Source organism: Lactuca serriola, chromosome 4, assembly GCF_051521515.1.
Source record: "Lactuca serriola cultivar US96UC23 chromosome 4, Lser_US96UC23_V15, whole genome shotgun sequence".
In the NCBI taxonomy this organism is placed as follows: domain Eukaryota; kingdom Viridiplantae; phylum Streptophyta; class Magnoliopsida; order Asterales; family Asteraceae; genus Lactuca; species Lactuca serriola.
Genome location: NC_136411.1, coordinates 349,560,517 through 349,582,517, shown reverse-complemented (window position 1 = coordinate 349,582,517; position 22,001 = coordinate 349,560,517). Strand labels below are relative to the sequence as shown.

At 32.8% G+C, this 22,001-nt stretch overlaps 1 protein-coding gene across 1 annotated transcript; it reads left to right on the top strand.

Annotated features, from left to right (window-relative positions):
• The first annotated feature begins 1,127 nt into the window (after positions 1-1,127).
• LOC145099665 (uncharacterized) lies at positions 1,128-2,495 on the top strand. The gene has a single exon (XM_079037198.1). It carries the CDS (start codon positions 1,128-1,130, stop codon positions 2,493-2,495), a length of 1,368 nt encoding a protein of 455 aa, XP_078893324.1.
• Positions 2,496-22,001: the final 19,506 nt, after the last annotated feature.

Here is a 22,001-nt window from a genome sequence, read left to right as displayed (position 1 = left end):
ATTTAACTTATAAAACATTTCCAAGAAAGTAGCATCAAGTATAACTGAAAACAAGCCTAGGCTATGATACCACTGAAGGGTTTTGAGCATGCAAACACTACTAAGGTGTACATGCAACCCTAAATAACTTGGATCTATGTTTTCTCTATTATACACAAGGGCGGAGGAAATGTAGGGGATAGCAGATATCCTCCCCCCCCCCCCCCCCCCCCAAGCATCTTTTATTTATTTTGTATAGTATTATTATATCTAGTTTTATAAGCCCAAAAATTAATTATTTTAAGCCCACTGCCCCCTATCGGCTACAACCCATTTATTTAATAATGTTAGACAAACAAATACTTACTTTAGGCATACCACATATGAAATTTACAATTTAACATTTATTGGCAGCCGCAAAATCGTCCAATACTTCGAAGGTATTACTTTAGTTATATTCATCACAATTAAATTCAAGACTCCCAAAAGATAAATTCTAATCCTCATTAGTTAATACATATTAAAGTTTAAAGTTTTTGTAATTTATGGTAGTATTTATTTTGAATAGGATAATACTTCAAAGGGAGTACTTCAAGTCTTCAATTATAGTCAATTAGTCATCATAGTTTGTTCATCGGACGTCCAAAAGGTAATTATTTTAATTTTTACTAGTTAGTATATATTTAAGCTTTTTGTAATTTGTGTTTAATATTTATTTTTAACATTATAATTTTTAATTAATGATGGTATTATGATTGGTTAATTGGTTTCATAATTTTTAAAATTAAAGGGTAAACTATGAGCAAAAAAGAACCATTGATTCTTTTTTCAAATGAATAGAAGATGTTAATGATCCGCAACCGCATCTTGTTAGTGATAATATTGGGGAAAATGTTAATACATGCCCACAACCAAAAAGGAATAGTAATATGGAAGACTCAATTAATGTTGAATATGGTAAAAATGATATTTCAAATTCAAGAGAGGTAAACTTCGATTCTTTGATTCGTGATCCCAGAGAAGGGCCTTTGATTTTAAGTTATTCAAGTCACCAACGGGATGAGATTAGAAAATTGTATACTACACTTGGACCATATCAAAATTAAAAATCAAAGTATCCTTCTAGTCCTAGTGGTCCAAATGGTTCTATGCGCAGTTTTCAACAAGCTTGGTTTACAAAATTTTGGTGGTTGGAATATTTTGAGAAAAAAGATGTTGCATTTTGTTTCCCTTGCTTTCTTTTTAATAAGAAACCTATTGGACGAGTCGGGTCAGATACAATTACCGTGACAGGATTTAATAGGTGGAAAAAGGTGAATTGTGGCAAAGATTGTGCTTTCATCGTCCATGAAGGTAAGACTCCGGCCTCAACACATAATTTTTCTGTTAGATGCTATGAAGATTTAAAAAACCAATTGTGTCACATAGAAAATTTGATTGAGAAACAAATGACTCAACAAGTTATGGATAATAGATTATGCCTTAAAGTTTCTGTTGAGGCTATTAAATGGCTCACATTTCAAGCATGTGCTTTAAGAGGTCATGATGAGCGACCTGACTCAAGAAATCAAACGAATTTCCTTGAACTTATAAAGTTGCTTGCTTCTTATAACAAGACTATTGATGATGGTGTGTTAGAAAATGCTCCTCAAAATGCAAAGTACACATCACCCAATATCCAAAAAGAAATATTAAGTGTTTTAGCTACAAATGTACAAAAAGCCATTCATGATGAAATCGGGATGGCAAAATTTTGTTTGATTGTTGACGAGTCTCAAGATGAATCTAAGAAGAAACAAATGGCTATTGTTGTGAGATTTGTTAACCGAGAAGGACATGTCAAAGAAAGAATTTTGGATTTGATCCAGGTCAAATATACAACTTTATTGACCTTGAAAAATGCGATAATGGGTTCATTGTCTTATCATAAACCTAGTGTCCAAGATATTCGGGGTCAAGGATATGATGGAGCTAGTAACATGCGTGGAGAATGGAATGGGTTGCAAGCTTTATTATTAAAGGAATGCCCTTATGCTTATTGCATACATTGTTTTGCTCATCAATTGCAAATGTCTCTAGTTACAGCGACTAAAGATGTGACTGAGGTACATAACTTCTTCAAAACTTTACACTTTATAGTTAATGTCATAAGTTCTTCTTCCAAGCGTACTGATCAATCACAAGATGCTCAAATTGTTGAAATTTCTTATTTAATTGAGGTTGATGAGATTGAGAGTGGAAAAGGAACAAATCAAATGCGAACATTACAAAGGCCTGGAGATACTAGGTGGAGTTCTCATTTCAAATCAATATGTAGTTTGATGAGACTTTTTGGTCCATCTTGTGTAGTGTTAACTGACATTGCTACAAAAGGTTCTACATCTTCTCAAAAAGGTGATGCAGTATTTGCACTTAAACATTCATTGTCATTTGATTTTGTCATTGTTTTACATATGATGAAAGAAATATTGGGGATAACTGACCAGCTTTTCCAATCTTTACAAAAAAATCTATAGATATTGTTAATACATTAGTCTTGGTTTCCACAACAAAAATATTGCTTCAAAAACTAAAAGATGAAGGTTGGCAATCGCTTTTGCATCAAGTGGTTTGCTTTTGTAAGAGGAGTGACATTCTGATTCCTGGTATAAATGAAACTTATAGATATGTAATTCGAACACGGCATGATAAACATGATATCATTGCAGAGCATCACTACCGAGTTGAATTGTTTATTGTTGCTATTGACAGTCAGTTACAAGAGTTAAACTCTAGATTTAATGAGTCTGTAACGGAGCTTCTTCGTCTTAGTGTTGCGCTAGATCCAAAAAATCCTTGAATGTTGAAGATATATGTAAATTGGCAACAACTTATTACCCTTTGGACTTTATAGAGCACGAAATTAATTTGCTGAAACTTGAGTTACGACATTATGAGCTAGATGTGCGCAATCACCCACAATTGAAAATTTCATTTACAATTTCTAAGTTGTGTAGGGGCCTACATGAAACAGGAAAGTCAAGTACTTATCCTTTGCTTGACAGATTGATTCGCATTATATTGACACTTCCTGTTTCTACCACGACATCTGAAAAAGCATTCTCAGCAATGAAAATCGTGAAAACATGACTTTGGAATACCATGAATGATGATTTTCTTAAAATTTGTCTACTTATTAACATTGAGAGAGAGATTGTTGACATGTTTTCCACAGATAAAATTATAGATGATTTTTCTTCTATGAAGCAAAGATGGGCACAACTTAAAGTGAGCAAGGTACTACTTTTTATACTTTTAAAAAAAATATTTGTATTCTTCTCAATTGAGCATAATATCATATGTATTTATGTATAACTCGTTATTTTTATAATTTTAGATTAATATATGAGAATCGGTGTTTATAATCATTGGAAAAATTTTGAAGATTGGCTCTTACAAAGATCTACGCATTTTCTATTTAGACGATTTTTTTTCTTTATTAGTATCTCTTTCAATTTTACAGACATGATTATGTTATTTGATTTTTTTAATATATATAAGCCCCCTTATCCTAAAATCCTGGCTTCGCCCCTGATTATACATGTAAACTTGAACTTTCCAAGGTATTACCCTAACTAGCATAAAAAACTTGATACTTGGGTAATAAAACAAGTTAGATAACATACCTTTTCTTGTAGCTTGTTGGAAACCTTGAACCTTTAGCCTTTAAGAACTTAGCACCAATAATATGAATGCCTCAAATGGAATCACAACACAACTAGAACAAAGGATAACTTTAGAAGAAATTCCTTGCACACACCAATCAACTAGCCCTATAGTATTCAACTTAAGTGCCAATTTCATGAGCTAGAGCGGTTCTTATATAGTGTGATAAACTAGGGTTACATCATGTAAACCCTAATGACTTTCCATATCCCTTATGCTCCATGGGTTAAAACCACCATGGAGTATCCATGGGTTACCACATGGGTTTAGCCCAACATGAAGAACTATGGATCATAAGCCCACTTTATAAGAATGAATGATTTACCAAATCAACCCCTTATATATAATTAGTCTATTTTTTATCACATAATTATTTACAAATTAATTTTTGATCAATACTAGTTAAACAATATGATTTCATATTAATATATTAGAACATATAAATATTAATAAACCATAAATAATTTCTTCTCAAAAGCCCATCCTATCAAATTGTCCTAATGATATGCAACCTAAATAGACCATGCTACTCTCGGGTGAAGTACATACCAATAATAGTTATGAACTTAAGACACTAATCCAACGGCTCCAAGCATGCACACTATGTTTGTCTATGGTCCTTCCTTTGTGAAATAGATCAACTGAAAGCATTTCAATGACACTAATTTTACAATTCCAAATCCTTATCGTAAATGCAATAATACCGAATTCTTGCCATTTGCTATAATCTGTTAGATTCTAAACTTATATGCAATGATCCTCTTATAATGACTATGCACAAAAGTCACAGAGACTTGGCAACAAACATTACAAAGTATTCCAATGGAGAGGAATTCCATGGAAACGAAGTCTCACATCCAAAGTACATTCCTTTGAACATCCTTCTTGCATTAAGTTACCTAATATTACATAGATTTAAAGAATAACTTCCACTTATGGAAACATTTCCATATTCCCATTTTTACTATCACTTCTGAACAAGAGTTACCTCTTCTTAGAGTATGCCAACATGATCCTTCCAAAATTTACACTATACTTCCAACTATCCATAAGCAACCAATCTTTGGTAAACCTCAGATTATCCTCGATAATTGCTTAACCACTTTAGTCATATACGGTTCTATTCCTTTTTTTCCCTCTTAATGCCCTAGGCATTTGGAAAAATTAGAGCACGAGAATATTACAGTATATGCAATCGATCCTATACCCGAAGCATATGGGACACGATTCATAATGTCTTACATAAATACATGATACTTGATCAATATTTTTCTATAATATTTCTTTTTGTCATGTTCTCACAATTTGAACTATGAAGAGGGATGTTGTAATCATAATTGAATTTGAGAACGCAATCTCAATTCAAACTATGAAGAGGGATGTCGTAATCATAATCGAATTTGAGAACGCAATTAACACACACACACACACACACACACATATATATATATATATATATATATATATATATATATATATATATATAATTTCCTTAAGTTGAACAAAGCATTCATATATATCCTTTGATTAAATTTGATTAAAGGATCTCAATCTACGCTTTTAAAATTGAAATGAAGTATAATTCCTCTCCCTTTATTATAGCAAAACAACTTATCAAACCCTGCATCTTTGCAAATTGAAACTTTTTTTCTATAATTAACATTGCTAACTTGCAACACTTACCATAATAATTATGCTCCCACTAACATAATAATTATTATCTTACTAGCATAACACTTATGCTCCCACTAGCTTTGACATGTACCCAGAAATCAGTTGGACTTCTAGAAATCAATACTTATTGACTTTCATACCAAAGTTCAGATTTTTGATACGATATGCTTCGATTAGACTTTATCTAGGCTTCTCAAATTCATACACCTTTCCTTAGATAGCTCACATATAGCAATCGTAGCTCCTAAAAGCTGTTGTTGATATGCAACCGACTTGCAACTACAACTCACATGTATCCGTTTCAAGAATATAAGATATTATCGTCTCACATTCACTTGTGATAAAATCCATGAAGTGATTCAGATGAGCGTGGGTTGAATCCTAAACTCGAAACTTATTCCAGGAGTACTCATGAACACTACAACCACCTTGTCCTAGACAAACTACAGACCTATTCATAATAGTCTTGCCTCAATTCTTACTTCCAAAGTATGATCGACTGTGGATGGTTTGACTAACCTATTTATTCAGGAAGTCAAAACGTGCAAAGTGAAACACAAGAATAATAATAATCCTATATGGCCCCAAAACTTTTGATCCATATTTATTACTCATCATTCATTGTATAATGTTTCGAATAACCAACTTAATACTTGAATTAAAACAATAGTTATGCCATGCTCCAAGCATGCACACTATGTTTGTCTAAACGATAGTTATGCCATGCACCAAGCATGCATACTATGTTTGTCTATGGTCCTTAAGTTGTGAAATAGATCAATTGAAAAACATTTCAATGATGCTCATTTCAAAATTCTAAATCCTTATTGCAAGTGTAAGAATTCCAAATCCTTGTCACTGCTAGAAAGTGTTAGATTCTATACTATCATGCAATGATTCTTTTGTATTGTCTAGGTGCCAAAAGTCACAGAGACTTGACCGATGATATTACAAAATATTCCTTTGGAGATTGTTACAAGACAATTCCATTGAAATGAAGTCTCAAATTCAAAGTACATTCCTTTAAACATCCTTCTTGCATAAAAGTTTCTAACTTTCTCATTTATTCTTCAACTCCCAATATGGAAACATTCCATATTTGCCACACAACAAATCATTACTAATTAAATTCTGTCTATTCATAATAATGTTAATATGGTCCATCCATTACTATGCTTCCAACTGTCCTTAAGCGACCAATCTTTGGCGAACCTTAGATTGTCCATAACAATCGTCTAACCACTTTAGTCAAATCCGGTTCTATTCCTTTTTCCCTCTTAATTCCCTAGGCATTTGGAAAGAACATGAGAATATTATAGTGCATGCAATCGATCCTATACCTGAAGCATATGGGATGCGATTCATAATGTCTAACATAAAGACATGATACTTAATCAGTCTTTTGCTATAATATTTTTATTTGCCATGTTCTCATAATTCAAATTATACAAAGGGATGTCATAATCATAATCAAATTTTGAGAACTCAATTAAAATTTCCATATATAGAATTTCCTTATGTTGAACCATTCCAACATAATAATTATATATATTTGACTAAAATTGATTAGAATCTCAATCTGAGCTTTTAGATTTTGAAATGAAGTATAAATTCCTCTCCCTTAATTATAGCAAAACAACTTTTCAAACCCTGCAACTTTGCAAATTGAAACTTTTGTTTTCTATAATTAACATTGCTAACTTGCAACACTTACCATAATAAGTATGCTCCCACTAACATAATAATTATTAACTTACCATCATAATAATTATGCTCCCACTAGCTTTGACATGTATTCAGAAATCAGCTAGACTTCTAGAAATCAATACTTATTGACTTTCATTACCAAAGTTCAGATTTCTTATATTAGATGCTTCGATAAGACTTTATCTAGGCTTCTCAAACTCATACACCTTTCCTTAGACAGCTCACATGTGCGTCTAAACAATTTTAAGAACTTGCAGTAATAAGTCTCAAGTGTTTAGACATTTTTTCCATTCCTCACAATTCGAATTATGAAAATGGATTTCGTAATCATAATCAAATCTGAGAATGCAAACATCACAACTGCTATCTTCTTAAAATCTACTTAGTCAAAGCGTTTCCTCACCATCATTTTCATGAATCGGAGAGAAACCTTATGAAACTTAGATTTTATGGTGTATGTGTTCTTATCCATGTGAATTTGTCATAACCATAATCACAAGACAAGGTTAGCGACAAATCCAAACTCATATGGACTGAACTTGTTCAATCTTAATTTTTTGCCACCTGGCAGCACAAGGGCCTGCCATTGCTTCCAAGTTGTTATGTAAACAACTGAAAACTAGTAGAACTCGCATCCATAGTCAAATTTAACTGGAAAGGGCACAGAAACAAGAATATGTCAACACGATAGGTTAAAACCTCAAGTCGTGGGCTAGTGATTAACAATAGGTTTATTCTTGATTAGTTCTTGAAGATTTTCAAGATCCTTAAGACTCCCACTGGCCTCTTGGCATATAAGATTCACTTTGTCAAGGAACATTACTTGGCAAACAAATATTCAAGAGTTGGTGTGGATTCTAATGAAGACAAACTCTTCACACAATTGGCCTTAGTTGGTCTTTGTTCTATCCAAAACATCACAACTTACCAATTTCAAATATACAAGAATAGAAAACATTTTACTCTACATTTGATGAGTGTTATAAACCTTCCTTAAGATATATCACTCAATTTACAATCTTGGAGTATGACTCTAAGACTTGATTTTGAAACGAAGTATGATTCATCTTTTGATTTAACCATTTCAACAATTTATGATTCCTCTTCTTAGCCATACAAATGCACTAAGATGTCCTTAGTGGATCAATTGTGATATGGTTTCATAATCACTAAGATGATCATAAAACATGATACTCAAGTACTCTCCTATCCTTTCAGATTGGAGAAACTTTTATCTTTCTGCCTAATTTGATTATTCTTATTCATCCTACCATACATTAAAACTTTTCTGATTGTTAGGATTATACTTAAACGTGTAAGCATAACCATATTTACTAAAGTTTAGCAAATCATGACGAATAGTCTTATCGTTCTCTGTGTTGGACCTGACCAGCCTTCACCCAGTGTACCCGATCCCCTAGTCCTTCACTTAACTCACATATTCATGTGAACAAGGAATTAGTCTTAATTTCCCAAAGACGAAAATTCTCATTCATCATACAATACCAGTTGCATGATTCCAAGTTTCTGTCCAACCGAAACCCGGGTGATGGGAATCTTTCGTTATTTGGTAAATTTTGACACTACCACAAACGAAAGAATGAAATCCATTTTTCCAATATTGATAGAAACATACAAACATCATTTTTTTACAAATGAAATTGTAAAGAGATATAAGTAAGATAAAATCAACAAAAAAATTATTTATTTATCAAATGCGGAAAAAAAATTCCTTACGATGCAATTACATATGAAAACTATGTTGCAAAATATTTCATAAGTAATCTATAATAACTCCTAAGCAGCAGCTCAAAAATCCGATCCGCGACCAAATTCAGCTTGCTCTTCCTTTAAGCTTCCTTTCTTTTCTTCGATCCTACATAACATCACAATGTAATTACATTACATCATGCATTAAGAATCTCCAAATAGGAACTTAATAGAGTTAGATAGTGGATTTTACTTGAAGTAGAGTCAAACGTTTTGACTTTACTATCTTTGCGATCTTTCAGGTAAATATGGCAGCTTCGTAATCAATGTCCTTTCTTTTGGCAATAGAAACATATTGATTCTTTGGGAATAGTGCATGGGACTATCTTAGACTTAGCCTTTCTCTTCACCATTTGGTCAAATGACTTGACCATGGCCGATCCCTTTCCATTAGGAAGAGAAAGCTTTTTTGGATTTCCAATGTTACCATTGTCAATGTCAATGGAAGTTTGGGAAGTAGATCTTCCAATCAAATTTGCTTGACCAATGCGCCAAATCATTGCTGATTCAGCAGCAATTAGCAAATATGTTAGATCAATAAGGGTTATGACGTGATCTATCATATAGTAGTCTATAACAAAATGACTATACCGGGAAGTGACTGAAGAACCCAATCAACGACCAACTTCCTTAGGAAAACGACACCCAACATTCCCAGCCTGTCAATATGTCACTTCATATCCAAAACATGTGCATACACAGACCTTCCATATTGGTGTTTGCTAGCAAATAGGGCTTGAGTGACCTTGAACTTTTCTAATGTACGAACTTGTGGGTTAGGGCGAATAACTGGAGAAGGTGGAGGAAGTGAAGTATGATATTATGGAATATCATCTTCATGTGGAAAACTTTTTCCAAAAGATTTGGGAAGACCATAGTTGTCTGAACTAGACATCTACAAGGGAGAAATTCAAGTTAGTTGATTTAAGTCCTTAATATAACACCCAAATGAAATATTAAGGCTAGGACCTAACATAATATTTTACAATTCGGAAGAGGGATGCCGTAATCTAATTGCAAAATATTTGAAGGTAGGTAAATGACGATTTACCAATTTCCGCCATGAAAAACGAAATTGATTATTAAGTTTTAATTGGATTGAAATTCCTAGATCCTTTGAGATTCATTGAAATTTACAATGGCATGTTTAAATCTCGATTATGTCCTTCAAGTTTGTGACTAGGATGTCGAGAATCACAAATAAGGTTTGAATAACCATACATATTAGCTTGGTACTCTCAATGTTATAAATCACCTAATCAATGTGCCATTTAACCACACACACTCCATTGATCTATGATTAACATCAAGCTACCCGTTGCCACGCATTGTGAGTCCCATATTAGTGTGTCGGTTAACCACACATGCTCCACTAATGACTTGACAAGGTGCAAAATGCAATTTCATGGGATAGCACCATTTTCACATTTTTCCTAAAGTAACTAAGATTGAGAATTTAATAAAAGTTTAGTTACTTTATAATTATCATAATACTTATAATAAGAATTAATGTCCTATCCTACCCGTTCGGCTAACGACCCTCCACTAGTAAAGGAAGCGGTGAGTGAGAGTGGACACCCATTAAACCTCTATTTTATAGGCAATAACCTTATACCCCCTTATAGACCGACTTCGTGAATGAGGTCTACTAACGGTAAGAGTAACTTATTCTTATACATATATATATATATATATATATATATATATATATATATATATATATATATACATATATATATATATATATATATATATATATATATATATATATATATATATATATTATTAAACCTATAATCTTATAAAGTATAAGGGTTGAATTTTAACTTTTAAAACTCTAGGGTTTGGAATTAAAGTATTCAAAAGTGAGACTTTATAGATTCCAAAACTTAAGGGAAAGTTTTGAAACTTGTCAAAACTTTTGGTTTCCATAACTTATGAGTTTAATGTGGTTTTTATGAAAAAACTTTTCATGATCCATAACTTGAGGACAAGTTATGGAATACTTTAAAACCATTTAAAATGACTCTTAAAAATGAGACCTTTCATTTTCCATAACCTATGAGTTTCAATGACCTTTTAAAAGGAAACTTTTTCATTTTTCCACAACTTGAGGACAAGTTATGGATTTCATTAAGGAAATTAGATCATATTTTTAACTAAAAAAATTATCAAATAATTTATTCATGATCTAACTAAACTCATAAGTCAAGGCAAATCACATCACCTATTTGCAAGAAATTAGCCTATCATATAAACCAATACAAATCTTGAAACTATGACAATTATCTTTGAATTGGATGAGCATGATCATTACCATATAAAAAACAGATTTCATGGTTCAAAAAACAGTTTAGGGTAATGATCCTATCCATTTCTTGGCCAAAACTCGAAAATCTGCACCCCTGGAGCACCTACTCGACGAGTTCATGAACTAGACTCGCTGAGTTCATGCTTTACTAAGTGGACGTACTCGTCGATTCAGTTCATGGACTCGGCGAGTTCATCAGACAGAATGCAGAAAATCAATTTTTTCAACTTTAAAAACCAATAAGCATCAAGTATAATGGAATAAAACCTGGCTCTAACACCACTGTTGGGTTTTAGTATACTACAACATCCTATGGTGCACATACAACCTTAAATACTTTGGATCTATGTTTTCTCTAATTATACATGCAATATTGTTTCCTAAGCATTAAGCCTACAACTAGCATACAATTGACATAAACAGCATAAAATACTAGTTAGGAGTTTACCTGTTTATGTAGCTTGTAGAACTTGTTGTATTTGGCCTTTAAGAACTTAGTGCCCCAAATGTTGCATCTCAAATGGTTCACAACACTTTGGATGAAGGATGACTTTTGAGAGAGTATTCTTGCACTAGAAATCGTCTCCATGAACTCTTAGAACATTAAGTTGGCGATTTTAGCTATGGGGTGCTCTATATATAAGTTAGGAATCCAAGAGTCATGGGTAAACCCTAATCCATACTCTTGGGCTTATTATCCATGATCCATGATTCAAGTGGGCTAACTCTTTATGGATTCTTCCATAAACTTAGTCCATCATGTATCATAAGCCCAAAAAATATATATATAACTAGTTTACACAATTAGTCCCCATTAATTTAATTAGTCTCTTTTGATCACTAAATTAATTCCAAATTAATTCTTGATCAATACTAATTAAACCATATGATCTCATATTAATATATTGGAACTTATAATATATTGATAAATCATAAATAACCTCTTCTCAAAAGTCCATCCTATCAAATTGTCGTGGTGATATGCAACCCAAATGGACCATGCTACTCTTAGGTCAAGTACATACCAATTATCGTTATGGGCTTAGACACCTAATCCAACACATGTATCACCTCATTTATCATTAAGGGGCCATCCATAATCTCCCTACCTTTAATAAAAACTCATTGTTCTATAAATACCATGGAACCCACCACATTTGCTAGGAGAATAGCTAAAACATTAGCTAATATTTTATACTAACAGCCAATCAAACTAACCGAGGAAAAAAAATATATTACCAACATAGTACTATAGAATTTAGGAATCAAAAAAGGACGAGTTGTATCCCTAAGGAATTTTCGATTTATCATAAAATCACACACAAAAGTTGTAATGTCATATTTCAGAATCTCGCAATGGCTATTCACTAAATGAAAAAGGAAAACCCGTCGAACCAAGTCCTTTTTGACTGCTACAAGCCCAAACTGCCTCCTTAACTTCTTGACTGTGAATACAGCCTCCAACATATCAACAAGAACAGTAGCAAGGACTTAAATCTTGGGCTACAATTTTGAATAACCATTCCACTAAACCTCACGACCTTATTCTTAAAATAATCATATAATACAACTTTAACCTCGGAAGGAGTTGTAACCACATCACCAACATTTTTCACCCAATTAATAGTAGATTATCGGCACTTTCATTTTAGAAGACCATGAAAAAAATCATTTTCATCACCTTCCAACCCCGAATAGAGCTTAACCTTTTATGCAACATCCAACATCGCTAATATTTCAATCTCCTTAAGTTTCCTCACCACCATACCCTATTGCCCCATTAGTTATGCATTAGCCTTGTCCTGCTCAATTTCTGTGTCAACACAATGAACTTCACCTTCTAACTCCTTTCTCACACCTTCCTTATCAATACACTTCTATTTGATACACTCTTGAAATACACCTTTAAACCTTCTAATTTTATCCTTAAACCAAACATGTGGGTTTAGAAATACCGACGACAAGCTTTTTTTCCATGATTTCTTCACTAAGTCTAAGAATCCCTCACACTCAAGTAATGACAATTTAAATATAATCGAAACATAGTCTACCTCCTCTTGTCTAAAAACAATATGACTACGATAAGAAATTTTTCTATCTAGAGCATTAGAAATCATATTTAGAAGAAGATCACATAACTCCTCTAACATTAAGTATGCATCCAGTTTACTTATTTTTTTTATTTTGACATCACACATGTAAAGTTGAAACCACCGATAGGAACATCAAATAAACTTGCATTTGATATATAACTATTAAATGACCAACTGTAACTAGAGAAAACACCGACCTAACATGCTCATGTTGGAAATAACTCACTAATGTGACCATCAGACTATTTTGTAAAGTTTTTATGAGTTGGTTACATTTATATTCTGTACCATAATATTTTTCATATGATACATCAGGTCCTATGATTTATTATATGTAGTATGATGGATATGACATTTTTCCCTAAGTTGAAGAACTAAATCTGTGTGGTTCTAAAGACGTTCCCATAAGGTGTAAACTTGATTCATTAACACACACACACACACAATATATATATATATATATATATATATATATATATATATATACATAGAGAGAAAGAGAGAGATCATACGTCAACGTGGAGATACATCAAAAATCATTCTTCTACTCTTCAATTCTCTCTACAAAACACCATTATCTAGTCTATGAAAACCCATCTATCAGATTTGATCAACGAAGACACCATTACAAGAAGTTTAGTAGGATCAATGGGCATCATCATCTTCACCCCAATGAAATTATGTTTTCCTTCTAGTAAGTATTCTTCATCTGTTAATGTTTATCAAATAATTAAGAAACCGATCTTTGACTAAACCTACAGCTCATATTGCTACCATGTAAATACCATGTCTACAATTCATCATACGCAATATAACGTCCTATATTTAGTTTTCTTCCTATCCTCGAAGGTGCATAAACATTCACCATAAAGCTTTCAAAAAAATTAAAACTCATTCATCCTCCATAATCAATAAATTATATGCACGAATAATACCTTCCTTTCCTAAAACAGAGGGATCCAATATAGACAACAAACCTATGAACGCCTTCTATCACTACACAAAGAAAAATCAAAATTATAGTTACCCCCAAATACTTTTGAATTTAAAAAGATCCATCGTCAACAAATGAGTCTCCTGAATACCAAAAAACAATTAACGCCATGTCTTACACATAATTGCATCACCTTTTTTTCTTTTTATGGCAATCCCCCATCCCACACATGTTTAAAGAGAGTATATTCATTTATCTACCATCTTTTCACCAATTCTATTAATATATTTCAACAAATTGCTCTTACTCATCTTTATTTCATATCCTAGTAACTTACCAAATTGAATATATCTAACAAAATTATTTATAAGAGAACCTCCATTAAATTTTATTCTACTTGTACTCTTAGACCGAAACTTCCTTTCCATACGTCCTCCCGATGTGCCTGAAAATGACGATGATTTCTCATCTCCTTTCTCCAACCAAATCATTATTTCTTTTACCACATAGGATTTCAATAACAATTTAATCTCCATAAAATACCATTTATTCTCATCATGTATTACAAACATTGTACAGGTTTTTGGAGACTTAAACTCCATCCAGACCCACAAACCTCCCACGTATGCAATATTAACATTTATAAAACCTTCTTTAGACATTCCTAATTAGATCATCATCACAGACAAACAAAAGTATGATACTTAAAGATTCCGGTATAACCGGTCTAAGTAGGATACTTGAAGAATTCGTTATAACCAATTTTATTTGTCTCTCTGCTCCCATGCTACCGATTTTACTTGATTTTTTGTTCCAATCCTCTTGCTTTTTTTAAGACTAACACAGATGATCTCTTGTCATCCACTTGTGTCTTAACCATCTCTACCTTATTAGTACTAACTATATTCCTCATTTTTGCTTGTCCATTCTTTTGAAATGATCCATAGTAGTGAAAAGGTGAAAATTTCACATCCACGCTTACTTAATGTTTTTTTATAAGGCATGCCTAATTATTCACTCTTACGAATCTAATGAACCCAAATCTCTTTCCCCAATTTATTCACTACCTAGATGTTTGATAATACACCATATCTGTCATACACTATAACGTTCGTGTTTATGGGCTAGGCATTAATGATGATGAATAGTCTAGGTTAACCTTTGTAACTCGTTTTGAAATAATAAGAATGTATTATTTGAGTATTATGTGTTTATTGCTTAATTGTGTGATTTAAATGAATTAAGAATAAAAATAAGCGTAATAATAAAATATTAGATAAACCCGATAACTATGAAGGAAGTTGTAGTGGTCGTAACAAGGGTTCCGGATATATAAAGAATGTCGAGATCCGAGTTATAGCGAAGAAGTTATGACCTGTCGAAGTTTCGTGATAGAACCGGTACGACACTGCGTGACATAAATAGTGAATTTACGATAGAGCAATATTTAGCCTTGGTGATTTAATCGAAAGTCGTAGAATACGTTAAACCGAGAGCGTCCATAAAAAGAATGTCTAAATCTGACTTCGTATGAGGAAGTTATGATTTTTCTAAGTTTCGACTTAGCGGTATACAACCCAAATCTCGAAATTGAGATCGAGTGATATTTGGCCGAAACAATCTAAACGAGAATTGAAGATCTTGTTGATAGTATTCCAACGGTGAAAAGACAAACGAAAACGGACGTCAGATGAAGAAGTTATGAATTTCTAATGGAGTTTTCCTGTCCCGGCCTACTAAAAATAATATAATAAAAATAAAGTCAAAATTAGCCGACGGAATCTAAACGAGAGTTGTAGAGCATAATCTCACCTACACGTGGATATAAGGAACGCCGAAGATGGAGATCATATGTGAGAGTTATGATTTTCTGAAGTTTGAGGCACGTATCCCAAAGAGGGAACGCCCCACGTTCAATTGGGGAACGCCCCGCGTTCAGTGCTTGGCTCCGGATTGGCCACGTCGATGCTGACTCAACGGATAAGGGATAGGATCGGAACCCCGCTCATATGCGCCGCGTTCGAAGGGAACGCCCAGCATTCAGGGAACACCCTGCGTTCGAGACCAACTCCAACCATATAAATAGAAGTTGAGTCCAGCCGAATTGGTTGCTCAATCTCTTCTCTCTCACTGCTTATTACCTCAATTTACATGCAAGATATACCCCCGAAGCCCCAGTATCATCCAGACACCTGAAGCAAGTTCCGAAGCCCCGAATATCCCGAGAAATAGATTTATCAAGCCGAAACTCTGCCCGCGAGAAGCCCAGTTTTTGGAAGATATCCCGGTTTCATCGAAGATTATTATTTTAAGATCCGTAGTGCTGTCCGAGCATCGTTTTATCAAGTGAGTGTATATTCCTTTTCTTCTAACACATAGATACGAAGTATTCTCTACAAAATACGTGTTATGTGCTTGTATATTATTTGCTTATTTGAAATAAATGTTGAATGAATGATTTGTACAGGTTTTAAGTTATATATAAATGTATATACTTTTATCTACAAATATTTTGGGTAGAACATGGGTAGATAGTTGATATGTGATGAAATATAATAATGAGAGTCATCGATGTTGTTGTTGATCTAGTCATCTAGCGGAGTATAGATGACGACCACGGACTCTTTCTAGACTGTCCAGTGGAACGCTGGCAGGTTCATAACCTGTAGGTGTTGTGAACGATGTGTTCACCGGTGTACTCTATCCCCCACATGGTTGTCTTTAGGACATCTATTGTTGAGGAAACCCCTTTGTAGTAATGTCCGTCCCGATGAAAATCCTACATTAAGTCTCTTGTGATAGTTGTTGTTTTAGGGACGTAAGGTGAGGATAACGGGAATGGGTAATTGGGTTATTGTTGGTTGGTGAAAAATAAATATAATTATTTATTGTGGGTTGAAAACTATATATGCTCACCAGCTCCCAAACCTGACCCACTCAGTTCTTTGTAGTACAGGTAGTGGCGCAAAAGCATAAGTTGGACAAATTGTGAAGATATTTTGTTTATAGGCCAGTAGTTCTATATAATGAAAATACATTTTGGTTTGTATCGGAACATGACATCCCGAGTTTTGTTATATAATGAAAATGCATTTCTTTATGAAATGCTTTGATAAATCTTATTTTATTATATTTTGTTTTGGGAACAAATTCCGCAACCCTTTTAATCAATGGGTTACTCTGAAATTATTTTAAAAACATAAATTAAAGCGATCTTTCTGGCCGTGAATTTGGGAATGTCACACACACCTTCCATAATTCCTTAGAATACACAAAAGTTGGAAAATCTATAACAAACAGCAATGATGACACCAATTCCACACTCTTGACATTAGGTTTCTCACTCATTTTTTACTTTATCACAAAGACCCAATGCTAATCTACATGTGTTTTCTTTATATTCTCCACAATCGCTCATGATAATTTCTTTAAAATCGACCTTGTTACCCCCTTCTCATGTTGGGAAGTTGTCAGTCAACGATAGTTAACTCTGATTGCCTTTTATCTAAACTTATGCACACTCATAATTTAAAAAAGTTCATTTACTTTGCATAAGAATTATGGATACATATCAAATGCTTGAAAAATATAAATTGGATTGAAGTCAAATATATAGTTGTTCCTTGGAATCCATCAAATAAGATGAATCTATGTAGCCCTTTTTTTCTTAGAACTTAGAAGAATAAGTGAGGCCCATTTTCTTCATACAACAAAGATATATTTATGGCCCATGTTCGATTTAGAATAATGATAGCTTTATGTCCCATTTCATGCGATTTCAAAGTCTTAAATAAATAGATACACGATTTAGGTTATACCTTTTTCATTAGGTAAAATTAATATAGTATTCTAAGATAGAGGGTCATCGGGTAAACAATTTCCGAAAGTGTTTTTGTTAGCTTGTTCGAATAAGAGAAAATATGAAAGTTTTGTAAGCTTTATAAGACTTTCTTTCTTCGTAGTAATCAAAATGGGCTAAGTGCCTAAAATGGCTTGACATTATATTGGTGGGCTTTGGTCCACTAGTGGACATATAGATTTATCAGCATATTAAATACTACGTGTTAAAAGATCAGCTTTGGGTTTCATGAATCTAAAAATCAAATTTTCATTTAATTTTTAATATATATTATTTTAATTTCTAGTAATTCGGTCCTATTTTCAAAATAAAAGCATCATTGGTTCCATTTTGTTTTCAAATATGCTATCAGGTCATTTTCTGGTTGCAAAATATTGCAGATGGCAATAAACCAATATAGTTAACCACTTTTTTTAATGTTTTGTCCTATTTTTATAGAAAAATCGTCATTGTTTATAATTTTTACTTTTTTTTAAATCTTTAATTTGCTTGGTTTCCCTCGTAACAAAAGAGGGGATCAATTCTAACCATCGGTTATTTCTTCTGTCATTTATCGTCAGTTCATCGAGGAAACTACTTAGTATATCGATGAAAATATATCTTAAGGTTGGAGGGCGTGGTGCTAAGTTTGTTATAGTCCATGTAGGCGCCACTTAGGATTTGTCACACTGCTTCAATTTTTGCTATTTACATGGCACGGGTTGTCAAACTTGTCATGCTATTTTTTTAATTAATTAATTTAAAAAAATAAACATTTCAAATATATTACTTTTTAAAAACTAAAATTTCATTAAACTAGAAAAGAAAAGTACAATACACCATTAGAAATTAAATATATCACAAGACAACTAGAAATTTAAAACATCATTTGAAATTACAAACATTACACTTGAAATTAAACTAAAACACAAGACCACTTAAAATTTAAACACACAACCCACTAGAAATTACAAGACAAAGACTTTAAATTTGACATCATTTTGGGCACTGTCTCACAATTTGCCAAAACTTAAGATGTCGGAAATGTTTGTCGGTTTCAGCATGGTAAGCCTCAAGAGCATTCTCTAACATATTATTTTCAATTTCATCATTTTCGGCTTCATGCATCGCCTTACGAAACAGATTGTTAAACTAATTTGAAAGTGCTTTTGCATGTCTCCAAGAAGAGTTGATCTTTACTTCGAAGAACAAGGGCTTGGCGATTGTATGTTTCAACAACTCTCCCCCGAAAAGTACGCGCATTGACGTTAATGTTGATTGGGTCTTCTGTTACATCAACCCATGAACGAGCCAGTAACGTCTCTTCTTCAGGGGACCAAACATGAGTCATTTATAGTGAGGAGGTTTAGAAGAAGATGAAAAATAAGAAAGTTATGACAATTGAATTAAGAATATTTGAATGTGGTGAAAAATAAATAAAGATGATGGTGTTTATAGTTGAGGATTGAGGGTTTAAAATTTGAAATTTTGAATAGAATATTTGAATAGGGTTCGTAAGGCGATGCAAAAAAAGCCGAGGTTCGTTGTGTTGAGGAGTGTTGAACCCCACTCCTTCGAGTCTAAGTCTGCCTTATTTATCAAGATTTCTCATTTGGCCTAAGAGTTGTTTCAAGTTGTCGTGGTCATCTTATGATTGGATAGCTTGTGAAGTCTATTATGTTGATGTCAAAGTGAATCAAAGTAGTGTACCTTTACCTAGGGATGTTATTCAGGTCAGAACTGGACCGAACCGACCCAAACCCGAATAACCCGAAAATTGAATAAGGGTAATTGCATGAACTGAAAACCGGACCAAATAACCAATACGGGTTCGGTTCGGTTCGGGTATTAATTAGTTCGGTTAAGTTATTATCCGAATAACATATACAATATGATTAAGGACTTAATATAACCGAAAAGCACCGAGTAAACTCTATTAGGATTCTCTAACCCAAATAAAATTTACCATATGATTATAAACATTGTATTTTTTATGACTTTTATAGCTAATGATTCCATAACAAATCTTTTGTAGAAACAAATTTGTTAATTAAAAAAAATGCAAAGTATATATAATTGTTTCGAAGGTGAAAAAAATGTTAGAATTTGTGTAGTAAGAATATAAACACGAATTAACTATTCTTGAGATATAAGAATGTAAAATCCAAACAACAATATCTTAGATATAGTTATAAAGCAACATATTAAACACTAAATATCAAACACCCAAAACACCAAAAAATCCATATATAAGTACATAAGTTAAAGATTAAACATTCAACACCCAAAAAAAAATATGAATCTTAAGTTTCTAACGATATCCAAAATAACATTTGTCAAACACGAATTAACTATTCGATAATATTGATTGGTTGTTTTCCCTTTCCACCTCCATTGTTTATCGCCTCTTCTAAAGCTTTCGCAACCTAATCGCCATTCAAAATTTCATCAATGTTGTCAATTGGCGTTCTTGATTTCTTTACCCAATCTTAGGTGCAAACCAAAGCCTATACTATATTTGCGGAAAAATTTGTTGGATATGGATCTAATATCCACCCGCTTGTACTAAAAGCCGCCTCTAACGACACGGTAGAGATTTGCACTTCCAAAATATCTATCAACATAAACATAGAAAGTGTTAAAATATAATTATAAAAAAAGTATACAAATATAAAGTTATACCTTTCGCCATACATGATACAATAGGGTGACGAGATTCGTTTTGTTTCCACCAAAGAAGAATATCAAAATCTTTATTGTATTTAACTGATTGGTCGTTTAGATATCGTGTCAACTCCGTTTCCATTGATGTCGATGGTTAATCCGTTTGTACTATTAAATCACCCATGAAGTCGTTCTCGTCACCGCAATACTTATCGTATTTTTCAATCATGTCCTTCCCGATCAAACAAAATTGAGGAGTTACCGCTCATTCCTTAATGTTTTTGTACATATCACAGATTTCTCCAAAAAAAAAAAAAAAAAAAACAATGTGTCAGCAGTTTTGTTGACGTCGATACTATGTTGGTTTTCACCTTAAATTTCTCGAGAAATCCAACCTTAGCTCTACAAATATTGAAATCTTTTGTTAGGGGTCAAAACATTTCGAACATACATAGGATCTATTACAATAGAGTAAAATGTTAACTTTATTTTATTTTATTTTTTTATTTATTTATTTATTTTTTTTTTATCAAAAAAACAGTCTTAGGAGCCTATATCCCATTGAATATATAACCAAAAATAACATATAAACTATGTAAACACTATTTTAAATTGTGAACTACAGGCTGAAAAAAAAAATCAGACTAGTTAGATAAATAACGAAAACGTTATAACAGTTCAAAGTTGCCTAAAATTCTGCAAACATAACGAAACAGAAAACTCAGCTTCAATACCCTATGTTTAGGGGTCTATATCTTGGACCGAATAACGCGAGAACCGAATAAACCAAATATAAATACCCAAGAACCGAATTGAATTGCTTATTCGGGCCTAATTCGGTTCCGGTTTCAGTTTGGTTTAGGCTTTGAATCAAATTCTTATCCCTATTGGTATATTCTCACTATGGACCTATATCGGGCCAAATTCTCTACCTTTCATCCATTTTGTTTGTTACATACGGGCCTATTTGTATATATTCTTACTATTGGCCATTACGGAAGAAAATATACATCGGTAATCATTGATGAGTTCACTAGGTATATATGTATTATTTTTCTTCATGCGAAAAGTGATGCATAAGACGAGATCAAAATATTTATCAAAGTGATGAAAAGGTTGAGAAATATATATATATATATATATATATATATATATATATATATATATATATATATATATATATATATATATATGTGTGTGTGTGTGTGTGTGTCCAACAGTTAAATATGATCACGGTATTAAGTTTAGAACTCATATTGCTAAGGAATTCTATGAAGAGAAGTGAACTCATTGTGTTATGAGCAAATGGGGTTGCTTAAGTAGTGT

Coding starts and splice junctions, on each gene's coding strand:
- LOC145099665 (XM_079037198.1), top strand. CDS start 1,128: ATGCGCAGTTTTCAACAAGCTTGGTTTACAAAATTTTGGTGGTTGGAA.